General features: G+C 51.6%; 1 protein-coding gene and 1 long non-coding RNA gene across 2 annotated transcripts in view; one reads left to right on the plus strand and one right to left on the minus strand.

The window, feature by feature from the left end:
• The window catches only part of LOC113921726, a 10,745-nt gene extending 1,525 nt beyond the window's left edge, over positions 1 to 9,220 (plus strand). The window contains exons 2-3 of the long non-coding RNA XR_003519775.2: positions 5,573 to 5,786; positions 8,654 to 9,220. This is a non-coding gene — a long non-coding RNA (uncharacterized LOC113921726). The remainder of the gene's footprint in view (positions 1 to 5,572; positions 5,787 to 8,653) is intronic.
• FKBP4 (FKBP prolyl isomerase 4) lies at positions 4,109 to 12,646 on the minus strand. The gene is made up of 10 exons (XM_027592810.1): positions 12,366 to 12,646; positions 10,105 to 10,249; positions 9,505 to 9,647; positions 8,563 to 8,683; positions 8,166 to 8,322; positions 7,432 to 7,522; positions 7,252 to 7,335; positions 6,901 to 7,086; positions 6,229 to 6,468; positions 4,109 to 4,921 (listed from the first exon to the last, which is right to left on the minus strand). Exons 1-10 carry the CDS (start codon positions 12,468 to 12,470, stop codon positions 4,814 to 4,816), a joined length of 1,380 nt encoding a protein of 459 aa, XP_027448611.1. The 5' UTR covers positions 12,471 to 12,646; the 3' UTR covers positions 4,109 to 4,813.
• Positions 12,647 to 14,907: the final 2,261 nt, after the last annotated feature.

Below are 14,907 nucleotides of genomic sequence, written 5' to 3' on the forward strand. Positions count from 1 at the left end.
TGTACCTAGTGCTTTAAATACATGATCTCATTATGAAGCGGTTGCATGCAACCTCATCCTGCTCTACCACATCTCTATTCTCTTATTCTAGCTCATACCTTAAGCTTCATCATAGGTTTTACGGGAGCCAAAGCAGAAAGTTATGTCACCGCGTGAGCAAAAGCCAATTTAAAATGTTTACCACTAAATGTAAAGTTAAATCGTTTTGAATTATGTTTCTTTTCTCTGTTATTTCTCCATTGTTTTTTCTTTTTCCAGCCTTTTGAATGAAATTATAAAATAAATAAATAAGTAAATTCATAAATAACCCAGGACAAAATAGATGAGGATCACCAGGCTTCTGCCACCAAGTGCCCTGGCCTAACCAGTTCTCTGAAATCGTACCCTGGCCCAGCAATCACAGTGCCTTAGTTTTATCTTCTTCAACGGTTGCGTTTCTTGTTCTTGACCCTTCTATGCCAGGGGTTGCCTGTTAATGTTTGTCCTGTAGGTTCTGTCATTATGATAACATTATGGATACCATGTCTTCTGGCTTTTGTCAAGAGAACCAAATAAATTTAGAAAGGGAGGTAAGATAGGTCTTCAAGAAATATGACATGAATCAAATCTTTCTACTCTCCCCACCTTGCATCAATTACTTTAACTGCATTGTGTTACATTCTTAGTAAGTGGCAGAGCCATGTGGACAGATCCCTGGCTCCACAAAGAACGCCCCTGTTCTTGGCCCTTTCTAATGGGGTAGTTGGTGGGTCTCCACTGACACCATCTCTAGAGCTCGTCTTTTTTAAGCCAAGCACTCTTTGAGCATGGGTGTTGGCTTACTCCCCAGAACTGCTTCACCAGGCCGTCTTCCTGGTTAGATGACACGGATACGGTTGTGTGGGTGGTATATTCTTTACCAACCAGCCAAACAACAGCTTCATTTGAAACCTGCTATGGGGCGGGGTGGGGGGGTGGGGGGGGTGGGGGGTAGGAGTTAAGTGGGAAGAATTTCCAGGGAGATCCTTTGTCCATTTCCTCCAAGAGTAGACAGAGGGGTCCAAGTTCTGTCTGCCTAGGATGGCCAGCTAAGAATCAGGACCTTTAAAACTCTTTCTACACCTGAGGCTCAGAGGCCACTCACCATCCTGGGGGCAGGGCCTAGGGCTTCCTAAGGGGGTCAGTTTGAGACTTCCTCATTCCCCTTCCCTCTCTAATCTACAGTGTACCTTACCATACTGAAGGTCCTAAGAAGTCCTCAAGTACAGAAACCTCTCTCTTAGACTTACTTGACCCAGAAATTAGATAGAACAGTGTAGGTAGCCCTGCTCTGAGTGAAATGCTGTTATTCAGAGCTCTCCTTTTGAGTCCCACCCACTTCCTCACACGTTTGGCTATGTCACAAAGGATCACCCACTCTGGGAAGCTTTGATCCCAGAGCCTGTCAGGGTTGTTATCTGGCTTGGTTTTGTTTTAAAAGATTTTAAGTAACCTCTACACCCAACATGGGGCTTAACTCACAACCCTGAGATCAAGAGTTGGATGCTCTACCAACTGAGCCAGCCAGGGACCCCAGGATTGTTGTCTGTCATGCTCTACTGGCTATTAACTGAAGGATGAAGAGTAGTCCTTCACTGCCTCTGGAGTCCAAACATGAGGAAACAAAGGATGATGAAAACGTTTCAGAACTAGATAGAGGTGGTGGTCGCACATCGACGTTAATTGGATTAAATACCACTGCATTGTTCACATTAAAATGGTTAGTTTTCTGTTATGGGAATTCCACCTCAATAAAAAAAAATACAAAACAACAATTTTATGTGTGAAGCACTGCTGACAGTTGGAACCTACAGCCTTGGGGACCAGTCCTCTCTTCTAGCCAGAGAAATCTGGAAGTTCATGAAGGCGTTTTTCCTTGATCGTCCCTCCTCAGAACCACTTTGTGAGTCTTTCATTCTTACTTTTGCCTCCCAAATTGGTATATTTAGTGTTATTCATGACATACTAAATGGGGTTTTATTATGATCCTTAGATTTTATAATTGAGGACAGTGGGTGGTGCATTCAAGTTATCGGAGGTTGGCAAGCAGCTGGGGAACTAAAGCCAGAAAGTAGCAATAATGATTTCCAGAAAGAGGACAAATTCTCTTAACGTAGGATCTCTTTACTTTGGCTTTACTGAGCACTGCCCTTAACCCCTTTTCATTTCGCCTTCTGGTTATAAGGCTCTGAGATGCTCTGCATTTGGAAAGGGAATGGAAGAAACATGGTAGACAGGAAGATGGGAGATTTCACTCTTTAAAGTGAAATGAGATGCACAGTTCCCCCATTTTACGGTGGTGTGGCTGGTTTGAGTGAAGGAGTCAAGTGCTCTGCTGCTGGTGTAAGGCAGGCAGGGCCGGGCCCCACAGGGTTTTGTGGACCTCAGTATAGGTTCTAATCTTCTTAAGTGGGGTAGGAAGTCATTGACAGGGTTTTAAGCAGTTGGACAGGAGACCCAGCGGGCGGTGCATGGTGATGTTGGGGAGGAACGGAGATGGGAAAGACTTGGGAGATCAAGTTCATAGAACTTGATGTGAGGATCAGCACTAGGACAAGATAAACCTGATCTTAAAATTTCAAAATCTGCAGTAAGCGCTAGCAGTATTGGTTTTTACTGGTTTTCTAAGCACATTCTCCCTGCCCAGGAAGATTTTGAGTGTTGGTGAGGAAAGGTGCAACTGACGAGGCAATGAACTTGAGCATGGTCCAGAGCAGAGTGAAAGTACATGACACGTCTGTTTTTAATCCTCAAGACTTCTGGCCACTTAGATAAAACATCTTCACAGTACCGTTTTAAATGTTACATCAACCAAGGCTTATCCAGCTCTAGAATTCTATGGAAGTGCATTTATTTTAAATTCCTGGAATCATTCAGAGCTGAAAGGAACCTTAGGAGTGTTTTGTCCACTCCCCTCTTTGTGTAGTTAAGGAAATAGGGTCACGTGAGTCTCCTAGCAAGTTTGGATTTGTTCTAGATTGCTCATATTCCGGACAGACCCGTCTCTTGAGCCGTTTTCCTCATCTGCAAAATGGGGTGTTAAACTCCTTTGTAGGATGGTTGCAAAGATTAAGTTTAATTCACACAAGGCTCTTGGTTTAGTGCTAGGCTTATGTCCTAGGTGCTTCATGAGGGTTAGCTACTGTCGTTGGCTGCAGGGGCAAGATGGCTCTTGAAATAGCAAAAAGACCCAGATGCACAGGACCATGTGCACACCGCAAGAGCGTTAAGTGGGCACTGGAAGACTGAACCAAATTTTAGTTCTGGCTCATGGCACCAGCCATGCTATAGGACTTGGTGAAATTTTCACACAAATTAATCTTCCTCAGTAAAAGCATGGAGACATTTCTTCTGGAACTGTTACAGGCACGTGGATAGGCAGGCTACCTCTACCACCTCACAGAAAGGACAGCTCACACAGGAGGGCTGAGGGCTGAGAGAGGCTCTAGCCTGCAGCCACGACCGTCGGGACAAGGCAAAGGAGACTTGCGCCCCTTGGCTTCTCCCAGGGCCCTGAAATGCTATAGGAGCCAAAGGTCACCAAATAGAAAAAAGTACAAGCTCTTTCCTACTAAGGCCTAGAGGCAAGCTGGAAAGCAGGCGTGCGTGAGCGCCAGCGTACCCTGGCTTGCCGGCGGTTCCGTACCTTAACTGTCTAAAAGGTGTCTGATTGCAAGGTTGCTAACAGGGATTTTTACCCTGAGAAGAAACCGAGAAAGCTTGTGCTTTTGGCTAGATTACTCGCCTCTCCTGGATCGATTAGGCAGCAGACCCACCTAACCTAAAGACACACAAGCGGTCCCAGTATTTTATGTTTATATTTGCCTCCTCCTCAGTGTTAGGGAAGGAAAGCAGAGATACGAAAACCCACCCGGCTGTGGGGCACGGGTGCTGGACCACCTGTGGTGTCTGTGTGGCACCCAGGGGGAGGCCCTGCGTGCTGGCAACGGGCTCACGGAAAGCTTCATCAGCTGCTGCACCCCAAGCAGGACTGGTGGGGGGAGGGGAGGACGCTCCCTCAGCTTCGCCCCCCAAGTGTAGCCACCAGGCCCACCCTCTGAGGCCAAACAGAAAAGGGCTGCCCGACACCCAGGTTTTATTTCCACTTTATTGCTCAAGCACAGAACTTGAGGTAAGCCCGGACCTTCAGCAACGTGCAGAGAAGAGGCTGAGGGGGTTGGGGACATGACCTGGCTGAGAAAGGAAACTGATCCAGAGGGAAATACTGGTGGGGGTTGGGGGGCAGGAGGCGGATATCAGGACACCAGAAAACATCTCAGCCATACCATCTGGGGTGAGGATGGGAACAAAGAGCAGGAATGGGCACAGCAGTGGTTTGTCCCACACCCCTAGCACCCACATGGAGGCCACATGTTGGGGAATGGACCGGGAGGAGGGAAGGACGAGGAAAATGGCTGCCCAGGAGTCCCCCTCTCCACCCTGGTTTCACATCAGACCCCGTATAGCATCCCTACCACTCACTCCCTTCTACCGTTTGAAAAATGGACATAGCGAACAGAAGAAGCAAAATAAATTAACATTCCGATGAGTGTGCGTGTGGATGGACGTTCATTCACATGTAACGGGGGAAGGGGGAAGGGGAGGGGGGGTGACACCACCTAAAACGATCCCCCAGCCTACTCCTTTCCCCCTTCCCCCAAAGCCACCGTCTAACCAGGTAGAAAAATAAAGGTCTAATTCACTCAAAATTCTTCGGTTTTTACAAAACTAACAGGGCGGAGGAGGGGAGGGAGCAGGGGAGGCAGGCAGCCATAGGAGTAGGGCTGGGCAGACTCTACGCTTCTGTCTCCACCTGAGGCTGGCTCCCTGCCACATCATTCTTCTGCTCATCTTTCATCTCTGTGTCCGCAGGATGGTCTCCCGCAGCCACTGCTGCCTTGGCCTGGGAGAGAGGAGGAGAGGAAGGAGATAAGTTCCAGTGCTCATCTGGCCCAGGCCTCTGATGAGCCAGGCGACTTTCACTCCATGTCCCCACGCCCACTTGCCTGCACCGAGCTGGGGCGGGGACTAGCTATGTCCCCCTAACACACTAACACCGTGTCAGGTCTGTACCAGGTCTGTACCGCAAACACTCATCCCCCTAAGTAAAAAAGAGATACACACTAGCTTCTAACAGAATTACACAGGCACAGCCAACTCCCTCTCTGGGTGTGCCCGGAAGACAGACAGACAGACAGACACACACAGACACACACAGACACACACACACACACATTTACGAGATCACTTAGTGCAGTACTACTTAGAACTGCACTCATCCAACACAGTAGTCACTACCCATGTGTGGCTCCTGGACACTCTACAACTAGGTCAAGCTGATGAGATTTTAAATACAAAATAATATGGTGGATTTCTGAAGACTGACTTAGTCTGAAAAATAAATGCAACTTAAAAATTACATGTTGCAGTATTTAGACACCTTGGGTCAACTAGATACTAAAATTAATCTCACCTGTTTCTGTTCACTTTTCTTAGCACGGCTACTTAGAAAACTGAAAATGTGTACAATTTGCATTTGATTTCTATTCAACAGTGCTGGTTTCGAACACTGGAAGACTAACAGGGACTGGGAAAAACGGTAGGATATACGCCTACGATGGAACACCATCAGCACAGTGAAGAATTTGAGAGCTGTTTTTATACGTTGTACTTGCAGGGATGATGCACAAAGAAAGCATGATGTACAAAACCGGTAGAACACGGTGCCTTTTATTAAGGAAGAGGAAGAAAACAGTCTACTTGTGCATGTATGTAATTTACCGGAACCATCTAAACACTGGTCATATCCAATTGCTTCTGCATGGTGGGAGAGAGCCTTTTTACTACGTACTCTTTTGTGCGGCTTCACTGGAACGATGTAACTATATTGCCTATTTAAACACAGGCTTTTAAAACCTAGGTTTTAAAAAGGAACGGAGAACGGAGTTTAGGAGGCACAACCAACTCCTGACCTCTAGGGTTCGCGAGTGGGTTTTTAGCCCTGATCACAGGGGACCCGTGGCCCTCACAACAGGGGTTTTTGCCGAGGAGACGTACGTGTTACTGCTCCAGGGACAAGGGCTGGCGTCTGGCGTCCAGGAATGGCATACACAACCAGAGGCGAAAAGCGACAACAGCGGGGTCAGGCACAGGGACAAGGCAGCGCCTTTTTCTCGGTCTGTCCCCACCATTCCCTGTCCCGGGCCTTACCTTGCTCTCCTCCTCGGCCAGCCTCTCAAACATGTTGGCGTAGAGCTTCTTCTCCCGCGCGAGCTGCTTGCGGATCCGCTGCTGGCAGACAGCCAGCTGGGCCTTAGCGGCTTTGTTGCTGGGGTAGAGCTGCAGGACCTTCTGGAAGTCAGCCCGTGCCAAGTCAAAGTCATTCACCGCCAGGTGGGCCTCTCCGCGGCGGAAAAGGCCCTTCTCATTGTTGCTGTCCAGTTCCAGGGCCTAAGGACGCAGAGAGGAAGCAATGGGGAGACCTCAGCCCCTGCGGCCTATCTGGCCGAGACAGGGTTCCAAAGGGAGGCCTCAGAGGACCAGGCAGAACCCACACCACCAGCTCCACCTCAGGAAGTTGTCTTCGGGCATGAAATGGAAAAGACCAAGGTCTAGGGAGGAACCCGTTAGTCCTGGGCTTTCGATGAAAGAGAAAGACCTGCAACAACATTTCCATTCTCCCCAGAATAAAGCAGATAGTCATGAGGGACAGGCCAAGGTGCTTGCTTCTTGAAGCCCTTGCCTCTGGGCTCTTCGTCTCCGGGTGCCCACTGGTTCACCTGCTACCCTAACCCTACCCTAGTCCAAGTTTCGGACCCCCTGGCAGCTCACCCAACCGAGCCTGTAAAGGTTGCTCCCGTGCCCTCTTTAGACGGGCCTCACCTTGTTACAGCTTTCAATGGCAGCTGAAAAGGCCTGTAGTTTCAGATGACACATGGCCAGGTTGAGGTGGGAGGCCAGCCGAAGGCCCTGTGCCTTCTGCGCGTCCTCATTAGAGAAACTTGACTCGTATTCCAGCCAGGATACAATCTTCTTGTACTGCAGTAGAGCTTGCTTGTACTTGCCTTCCTAGAGAGGGAGGGAGGCTCAGGCATGGGGCTGTCATCCTCTGTAGATATCAGTGACACATGATCCCCGGGCAGGACCAGCCAGCTCCAATACACCAGGTGAAGACTGCAGGTGCTCCCCATTCCCTCCCTGGGAGTGTCCTCAGGGCCCTGGATGCTGGCTCACCTTGAAGTACACGGTGCCCCGCTCTTTCACTATGGTGCTCTGTTCCAGCTTCTCCTCGGAGTTCATCTCCCAAGACTCCTTGGCCTGCCGTGCCCCAAGGGAGAAACAAAGTCGTCAGCTACCCCAGAGCCACGTTCCAGGACCTGACTTCAGGACAGAGAGGACCTTGAGCAAACTCACCTTCTCAAAACTCTTGAGGTGTATTTCATATTTCAGTTCAGCATTTGGTGGGATCTGGAACTTTTCCTTCCCCACGTTGCCAAAAGCATAGCTGTGGGGGCAAAAAAACTAGGTCACCGCAGCCACGCCTAACCTGCTCCAAACTGAAAAGGTTCCCGGGCTGTTTCCTGCGAAGCACCTCCCCATCCCTTGAGACTTGGTTCAAATGTTTCCTGTATGGCAAAATCTTCCCTGACCTCTTCACACAATTAGTTGGGCTCTTAGCATCTTCCATATCCTTCCAACTCATACCAACACTGGAATGATTACTAACTTAATAATTACTAAATCTCACTGAACGAGTCCCTAGAAGGCGGGAATAATGTCTTTGAATGCCTAGGAATTTTCAGCACGGTGTCTGGCACGTAATAGGTGCGTTTCAATAAATGCCCTTAATGACGGAGTATGTTTAATAGCAGACACCAAATTTGACACTGGTAGAGGCGGAAGTCTGGAGCAGCCATGACTGAAAAGATTAGGCTTTGATTCCAGATGTGGACAGTTGTGACCATGCTCCTAAATACGAAGAGATCGGGTTTGCTGTGCCAGAGTCACAGGGACCACTAATGAGGCTTTGGGGGTGGTGAGCACACACAGAGGAACAGAAACAAACGGCTACATACACACCTCATTGCGGACATGCAGCTCTCAGGGTCACCCGCCTGCACCCACCCCACAAAGTGCCCACTCCTCACCTGGGCTTGAGGTACACAACAGAATGTTCTCCCTTTTCCATGCGCTGAATGGCTTTCTCCAGCCCACAAGGCAGGTCCAGGCTCTCCCCCTCGCCAACCTCAAAGCGGAGCTCCCGCTGGTCAAACATCTGGTCCTTGTAGTACCCTTCCAGTCCAACTAACAGGAGAAAGAGGCAGTGTGCCCGGGATATGAGCAGGCAGGGGGCTGAGGCCTCCCTCCGTCACCTCATCACTGCCTGCCCCCAAGGTGCCCTCGTCGTATTCTCAGAGCTGGAGGGATGTTAGGAAGGTACGGTCCCGTCCCTCATTTCTCAGACGAGATACTCAATCAGAGAAGGAGTCACCCAGGGCCTAAGTACCAGAATCGGAATCGAAACCCCAGACTGCGCGGTCTCACCCTCCACGATGGCGCCCTCATTGGGCCTGGCGTAGCCTTCACCCCGAGTCCGTATTCTCCGGATGATCCCGCCATCTTCTTCTTCTGTCAGGTCCTCTCCCCTGAACTCGAACAACTCCACCTGTGGGATGAGACGCAAGGCGACACAACTCCTTTCAGCATTAGCCCGTCCACAGAAGAGTCCCTGGTCTCTGCCAGACCTGGCCTGAGCACCCAGACAGTCAAACCAAGAGTGGACAAAGTAGCACTTTTGGTAAGTTCTGGGAGCTCTAGTCTCAACTTTGGTAGCGGTGGGCCGGTCGCACACAATTTGTTGACCTCAGGAGATCAATCTATTTACTACCTGCTCCACCCAGGAAGGACAAGCTCCAGCCAATCCTAAGCCAGCCATCTCAGAAGGCCAATCTGGTAGGCAGTGGAAAGGACCCAACACCTTTCAACAGTCTCGCGAACATTCTCCAAGTATCCACTAAGGAGGGCTCAGCCATTCTGACACTGAATGGTGTCAAGTTCCACCGCTCAGTGAAGGCTTTCCTCAGCTCGACCCATGGAGGGCATCTCTCCCCTCCTTTGATCTCTAAAGCACCAACATTCTATACTGTCATTTATAACTATACAGATTCTGACCTTGACTCCTCTCAGTCAAAATTATAACCAATCTCCGGGCACGGCTCTTGGAATAAAACATGCCTCAACCCTTACCCCGCTTCAAGCCTGAGGAGGGGTTTGTGGCCACCTCTTTCCCCCCGGAAATCTCCACCAGCGGCCACTTTCTGGCAGTAGCAGAGCCAACTGCCCTCTCCAGGCCCCTTCCTCCCCTTTGGCTAGGCCCTTAGCCTTGGCTACATTGTTTCCAAGCGGCAGGAAGCGATGGAGGGCAGCCAGGCCCTGGGCTGAGATCAGGCTGGCTCTTTGCCTTGCTCTCCGTGCCTGGACACTCACCTCAAACACGAGCGTGGCATTGGGGGGGATTTTTGGAGGGCTGCCTGCCGAACCGTAGGCATACTCTGGTTTGCAGGTGATGTGGCACACTTCTCCCACCTTCATGGTTGCTACAGCAATGTCCCAAGCCTTGATGACCTCTCCTGTAGGTACAGAAAGCAAACAGGTCCTCCTTGGCAGGGATCTGACCCTGGGCTTAAACAGTGGCTCCAGAGACCTTTATTACACCATGCCCATCGGGAAGCTATACACTCTTCAGAAATGAGACCAGGGAGGTAGAGAACCTGGTTGCAGTAAGCACAGTCCTCAGACCTCTTTAAAAAAAGGAAAAAAAAAATCATTCAACTCTGGAACAAAGGAGTTCAAGAAACACGGCAATCCACCCCCCTAAGAGGAACTGAGGTGTTCAGAGGTGATCGGGGATGGTGAGATAGAGATCAATACGGTTCCAGGAGAGAAGAAAAAAAGAGTTAACCGAAGAGTAATTCACGGACTGTAACAGACCATTCCTCCTTACACTTCTAAGAGTATGGTTTCTGCTTGTGACAGCTTATACTCTCCTCAGAACTGATGCTACCAATCCACTAACCATGCACCTACCTTTGCCCAGGTCAAAGGAGAATTTGTCCTTGCGGTCCAGACTGGAGTCAAACTTGGTGCCATCTAACAGCCAGCCAGTGTAGTGGACAAAGACGCGGTCCCCAATCATGGGCATCTCTGTGCCCGTGCCCTCTCGCTTGATGACCTGGGAGGAAGGCAGAGAAGGTGAGTACTCAGGTGTGGGGGCAGAAGAGGCACCAAAGCTGCCTGCACACCTCTGACAGAAACACAGAGGGACTCTGTCTCCTTGGAAGCAAAGGAACCAAGCCTCAAATGATTCCCACATGAGGTTTGGCTAGACGCCAACGGACACCCCCACTGACCACCCCCCTCTATCTTTCTTGAGGTGCAACAGGACTTAGTTTGAAAACTAGAGACAAAAGACCCAAGTTCGAGTTTTTGCTGTATGATCTTATGCAAGTCAAGCTCTCTAGACCTTATTTATAAACTAGTGATAATCGTCCCTATCATGGTTGAAGAATTAAATTGGTAGGAAGTTGAAGATTATTATCAGCAGCAAAGGGGGAAGCACTTATGCTAGGTTTCCTCATTCTTCCTAAATGCCAGTGGTCATCAGATCCGGGTCTGGTTTGTGGGTAACAGAAAAATAAATATGAGTAACAGAACAGCAACAGTCCAAAAGAGGTGAAGAAAATACCAGGTCACTGATGAGCACAGGGGCGCTCACTCAGGCCCTAAACTCTGACTTGGGACCCGAACATTCCTGACTGATAGGCTAGTGAAGTCTTTTATTTGAGGGCTAGAGCATTTCTCAGGAACTTAAACAATCTCTGCTTCTCTTAACATTTATAAAAGGTGACAGGGAGACTCCATGGGTCACCTGGTAGGTATGAGGTTACCTTCTAAAGGAAAGCCCGCATGACAGAATGGACAGACGACTCGAGGAGTAGAAAGGCAAAGGGCAAGGAGTGGAAGATAAAAGGGGAAAGGACCCTTCTGGGAATAATAACCTTGTAGAAACCACCAGGGCGCTGGAGAGATTAGGGGAAGCCACATGCCCACTGCAAGAACAGCTTAAGATGCCAAGATCTAGGGCAAAACCAGGAGCGTTTCTGGACCAGATAAGGGCTCCCCGAGGTCTCTAGCTTTGCCCAGGCCTCACACACACGTGTGGAAGGGAGGAGTGGAAAGCCAGGGTGAAGAGAAACACTAGAGGAGGAGGAGGAGACATGAAATCCAGCCTAGGATTTCGCCATCCTGTACTCGGCAGAACCTGCTCTGAAGCACCATCAGTCGCCCCGACCCAGGTCAAGATGCCCTGCCCCTCCCCGAGTGCTGGACCCCTCCCCTTCGCTCCTCCGACGCTCCCAGCAAAGCACCTCCTCCCGGCCCCACACTCCTTGCCCCAACTCACGAGGGGGAGGGCGAGGTAGGAGGGGAACTACAGGTCCCGGCATGCACCGCTCCCTGGTTTTCCCGGGGCCGGGGGTGGGGGGGAGAGGGAAGGGGGCCAGCATGGCTGAGCCGGTGACCTAGCTGGGTCCACCCAGCCTTTAGGAAGGGGGTAACCAAGGGGACGGAGGGCGCCAGAACCTCTCCCGCAGCCAGGCCCCGGGCGCCAAGTCGTACAAAGGCCTCTGGGCCAGGAAATCACTCTGGTGACCGGCTTCGGGTCCTAGCTAATGTTTAACTGCCCGGGGGAGCCGAGATCTCGCAGCACCGCCGGCGAAGGCAGCCAGGGACTTCCCGGCTGCGGCCGGCGGGGAGGGCGCTGACGGCCTGGCCGGGGTCGCGGGGTCGGGGAGAGGTGAAGTGAAGGAGAGGCGAGGTCGGGGAGAGGTGAAGTGAGGGAGAGTCGGCGTCGGGGCCGGAGCGGGAGCGAGACGGGCCGGCTCCGGCCCGGGTGCACGCCGCCCGGGGCCCCCTAGCTGCAGCTCGCGTGCAGCGGTGCGGCCCCGCCCCTCCCTCCGCGCTGCACCGGCGCACGCCGGAGTTGGCGCTGCAGTCCCGGGCCCAGGCGCCGCAAGGGCTGGGGGGCCCGGGGCCTCACCCGGACGGCGCGGGTTCCCCAGGGGGCCAGAGAATGCCGTGGGGGGGCCCGCGCACCTAGGCCACCCCCTGCGAGCGTGCGGCGGCCCTCCCACCCCCGAACAACGCAGCCGGGTCCAGGAAGGCGATGCAACCGGCCGCCGGCCGCACGCCCGGCTCAACGACCCGCCCGGACGATGCAGAGGCGGCCCGGGGCTCCCCAGCTCGGCGGGAGGCCGGCTGCGATAGGCGCCTGCGCCGCTGCCCCTTACCTTCAGCACGCCTTCGTCTTGCTTGGGGCTGATGTCCACCCCCTCGAGGGGCAGCGGCGCCGACTGTGCCCCGCTCTCGGCCGCCTTCATCTCCTCGGCGGTCATCGCCGCTCGGTGCGCCGTTTACTCCGGGAGCCAGGCACTGGGCGCGAGCCAAGCCCTCTCGGCCGGGCCTCTCTGCACGGGTGCGCGGGCAGGAGGGAACTGGCGGCAGCCGACCAGCTGCGAACCGGTCGAAGGCTGGAGCACCTCTGACTCCGGGCGCGCTCGCAGCCCGCGGCGGATCGGGCGCGGGAGCGGGAGTAGGTGGGTAATGAGCGGCCGCGGGGAGCGATTGGTCCCACCCCGCCGCGGAGGGAGGGGCTGGGAGGAGCTGGAGCGGGAGCGAGGGACGGAGGGGGAGGGGGCGGAGAACTTTCTAGAGACGGCGGCCGCTAAGCCAGTTCGGGCTTTAGTGCTAAGGGTGCTTATGTGAACGTGTGTATGTGTTTTGTTTTGTTTGGGGGGGTTCATTTCTCCCTCTGGCTGCCTGGCCTCCCTTCCCCCACTCCTGGGACCCTCGGACTCTGGGGATTTCCCCCGCTCACCCCCTCCCCAACCCCCAGCGCCCTTCCCGGGCCGTCCCCCGCCCGTTTCCCGGTCTAACCGGATTCTTCCAGATCCTTCTCCATCCCCCTACATCACTCCAATACCGAGTCGGCCAGCCGCACCAGATCCGCCCTATACATTGCAGCCTGCAGCGTGGTTTGCTTAGAGCCGTGTAGCCGGATGTGAGTGGCAGCGCGTCGCTCTTCCCGCACCCGAGACGCGCATTTTTATAAAAGCCGGTCGTAATCGCAGACTGCACGGCCTCCCCATCTTTACTTGGAGTATATATACTTAAGGAATTGGGGAGCGAGAAGAAAAGGGGAGTCAGGTGGGGAGTAACCCCAGTGCACAGAATCGGGGAAAGCTACCTTCATTTCCCCAGAGCCGGGAACACGTGCCGCCTGTAGCTCTTTAAAATGCTAGGGAGCAGACGATTTGCAAGAAAAGACCCGCTGAGCTAAGGACTCTTTAAATGGGGCGCATATTAAAGGGACCTTCCCCGGCAATAGTAAAACGACCGTTTAGGTTAGTATTCAAGAATAAAAATGTTTTCAAGTCACGAAAAAAGTCATTCCATTTTACCAAAGACCCACGGGAAAGAATATTTGGTTCTCAAGTGTTTATCGACTGCCTGTGGAGAGGATCTGTGCAGCAAGTCAGTTCTGCAGCCCCTAGTTAACCTAAACAAATAGCCTTTGACAAAAAAGAACCATCTAGTGAGTGTTGATTTTGCTCAGCGCTCAACCCCAATTTAACATAGTGCCTGGTGAGTGGTATCAAAGTTATTGGCTGCATAGATTTGTATTCCAGTAATCTTTTTTTTTTTTTTGGAGTCCTCGCTATGTGCCTGGTACTGTGCTGTTGTATGCAAGCCATCCCATTTAGGTACATAATTTTTGCCCTGTTATAGGCGAAATTGCAATACCCTAACGTAATTTGATCGTTGATTATAGTTCTTTCTGATGGAGCCTAACGGGAAGGGGATGCGGAAGAAATAAAACCGTTTCCTCCAGCAATTTACAGCAAATGACTTTAGCCACAACTAACACATGTCTCATTGGATGACTGGGGATGCCCTTAGAGGGTAAGAGGAGATAAATCTATTTTTTTTTAAGAGAGATTTCATTTTATTTTATCTTATTTAAAGATTTTATTTATTTGACAGAGAGCACAAGCAGGGGGACTGGCAGGCAGAGGCAGAGGGAGAAGCAGGCTCCCTGCTGAGCAGGGGGAGCCCTAGCAGGACTCGATCCCAGCACCCCGGGATCATGACGTGAGCCGAAGGCATTCATTTAACCAACTGAGCCACCCAGGCGCCCAAATCTATTTCTTTTCTATGGGTCCCTTGGTAGAGTAAAAAGTAACAGTGTGGAGGTTCTCCAAAACTCCAGGAGACAGGGGTGGTGGGTAAGGTGCTGGCTGGATGGGTCGGCAGTTACCTTGCTGTTGGTTTATGCACTTGGCTATCCCATCGTGTGCTAGTTTCTTTCTTTCCCTCCCTCCCTTCCTCCCTTCCTCCCTCCCTTCCTTCCTTCCTTCCTTCCTTCCTTCCTTCCTTCCTTCCTTCCTTCCTTCCCTTTTCTTTTCTTTTCTTTTCTTTTCTTTTCTTTTCTTTCTTTTCTTTTCTTTTCTTTCTTGGTAGGATTTTTATCTATTGATTTATTTTAGAAGTTGGGGGCAAGAATTGGGAGAGGGAGAGGGAAGGGGACGAATCTCAAGCGGACTCAAGGCTGAGCGCAGAGCCCATCCGTGGGTTCAACCGCAGGACCCGGAGATCATGACCTGAGCCAAAACCGAAGAGTCAGATGCTTAACCGACTGAGCCACCCAGACACCCCTGTGCGAGTTTCTTTTGATGCTAGGACCATTGGGTATTATCTGGAGGAATGAGTTGGGATGGAAAAGAAAAGTTCACCTTTAGAGGACTGCTTTTCTAGATCTTTTTCTTTTTCTTT

The sequence above is a fragment of the Zalophus californianus genome, chromosome 9, assembly GCF_009762305.2.
Source record: "Zalophus californianus isolate mZalCal1 chromosome 9, mZalCal1.pri.v2, whole genome shotgun sequence".
Lineage (NCBI taxonomy): Eukaryota > Metazoa > Chordata > Mammalia > Carnivora > Otariidae > Zalophus > Zalophus californianus.

What these genes read in the sequence shown, in the direction of transcription:
- FKBP4 (XM_027592810.1), bottom strand. Translation starts at nt 12,470, where the DNA reads ATGACCGCCGAGGAGATGAAGGCGGCCGAGAGCGGGGCACAGTCGGCG. An exon ending in TGAGGGCGCCATCGTGGAGG is followed by an intron (nt 8,323 to 8,562) that starts GTGAGACCGCGC and finishes TTCTCCTGTTAG; the next exon opens with TTGGACTGGAAGGGTACTAC. An exon ending in TGGCCGAGGAGGAGAGCAAG is followed by an intron (nt 4,922 to 6,228) that starts GTAAGGCCCGGG and finishes CCTCTCTCCCAG; the next exon opens with GCCAAGGCAGCAGTGGCTGC.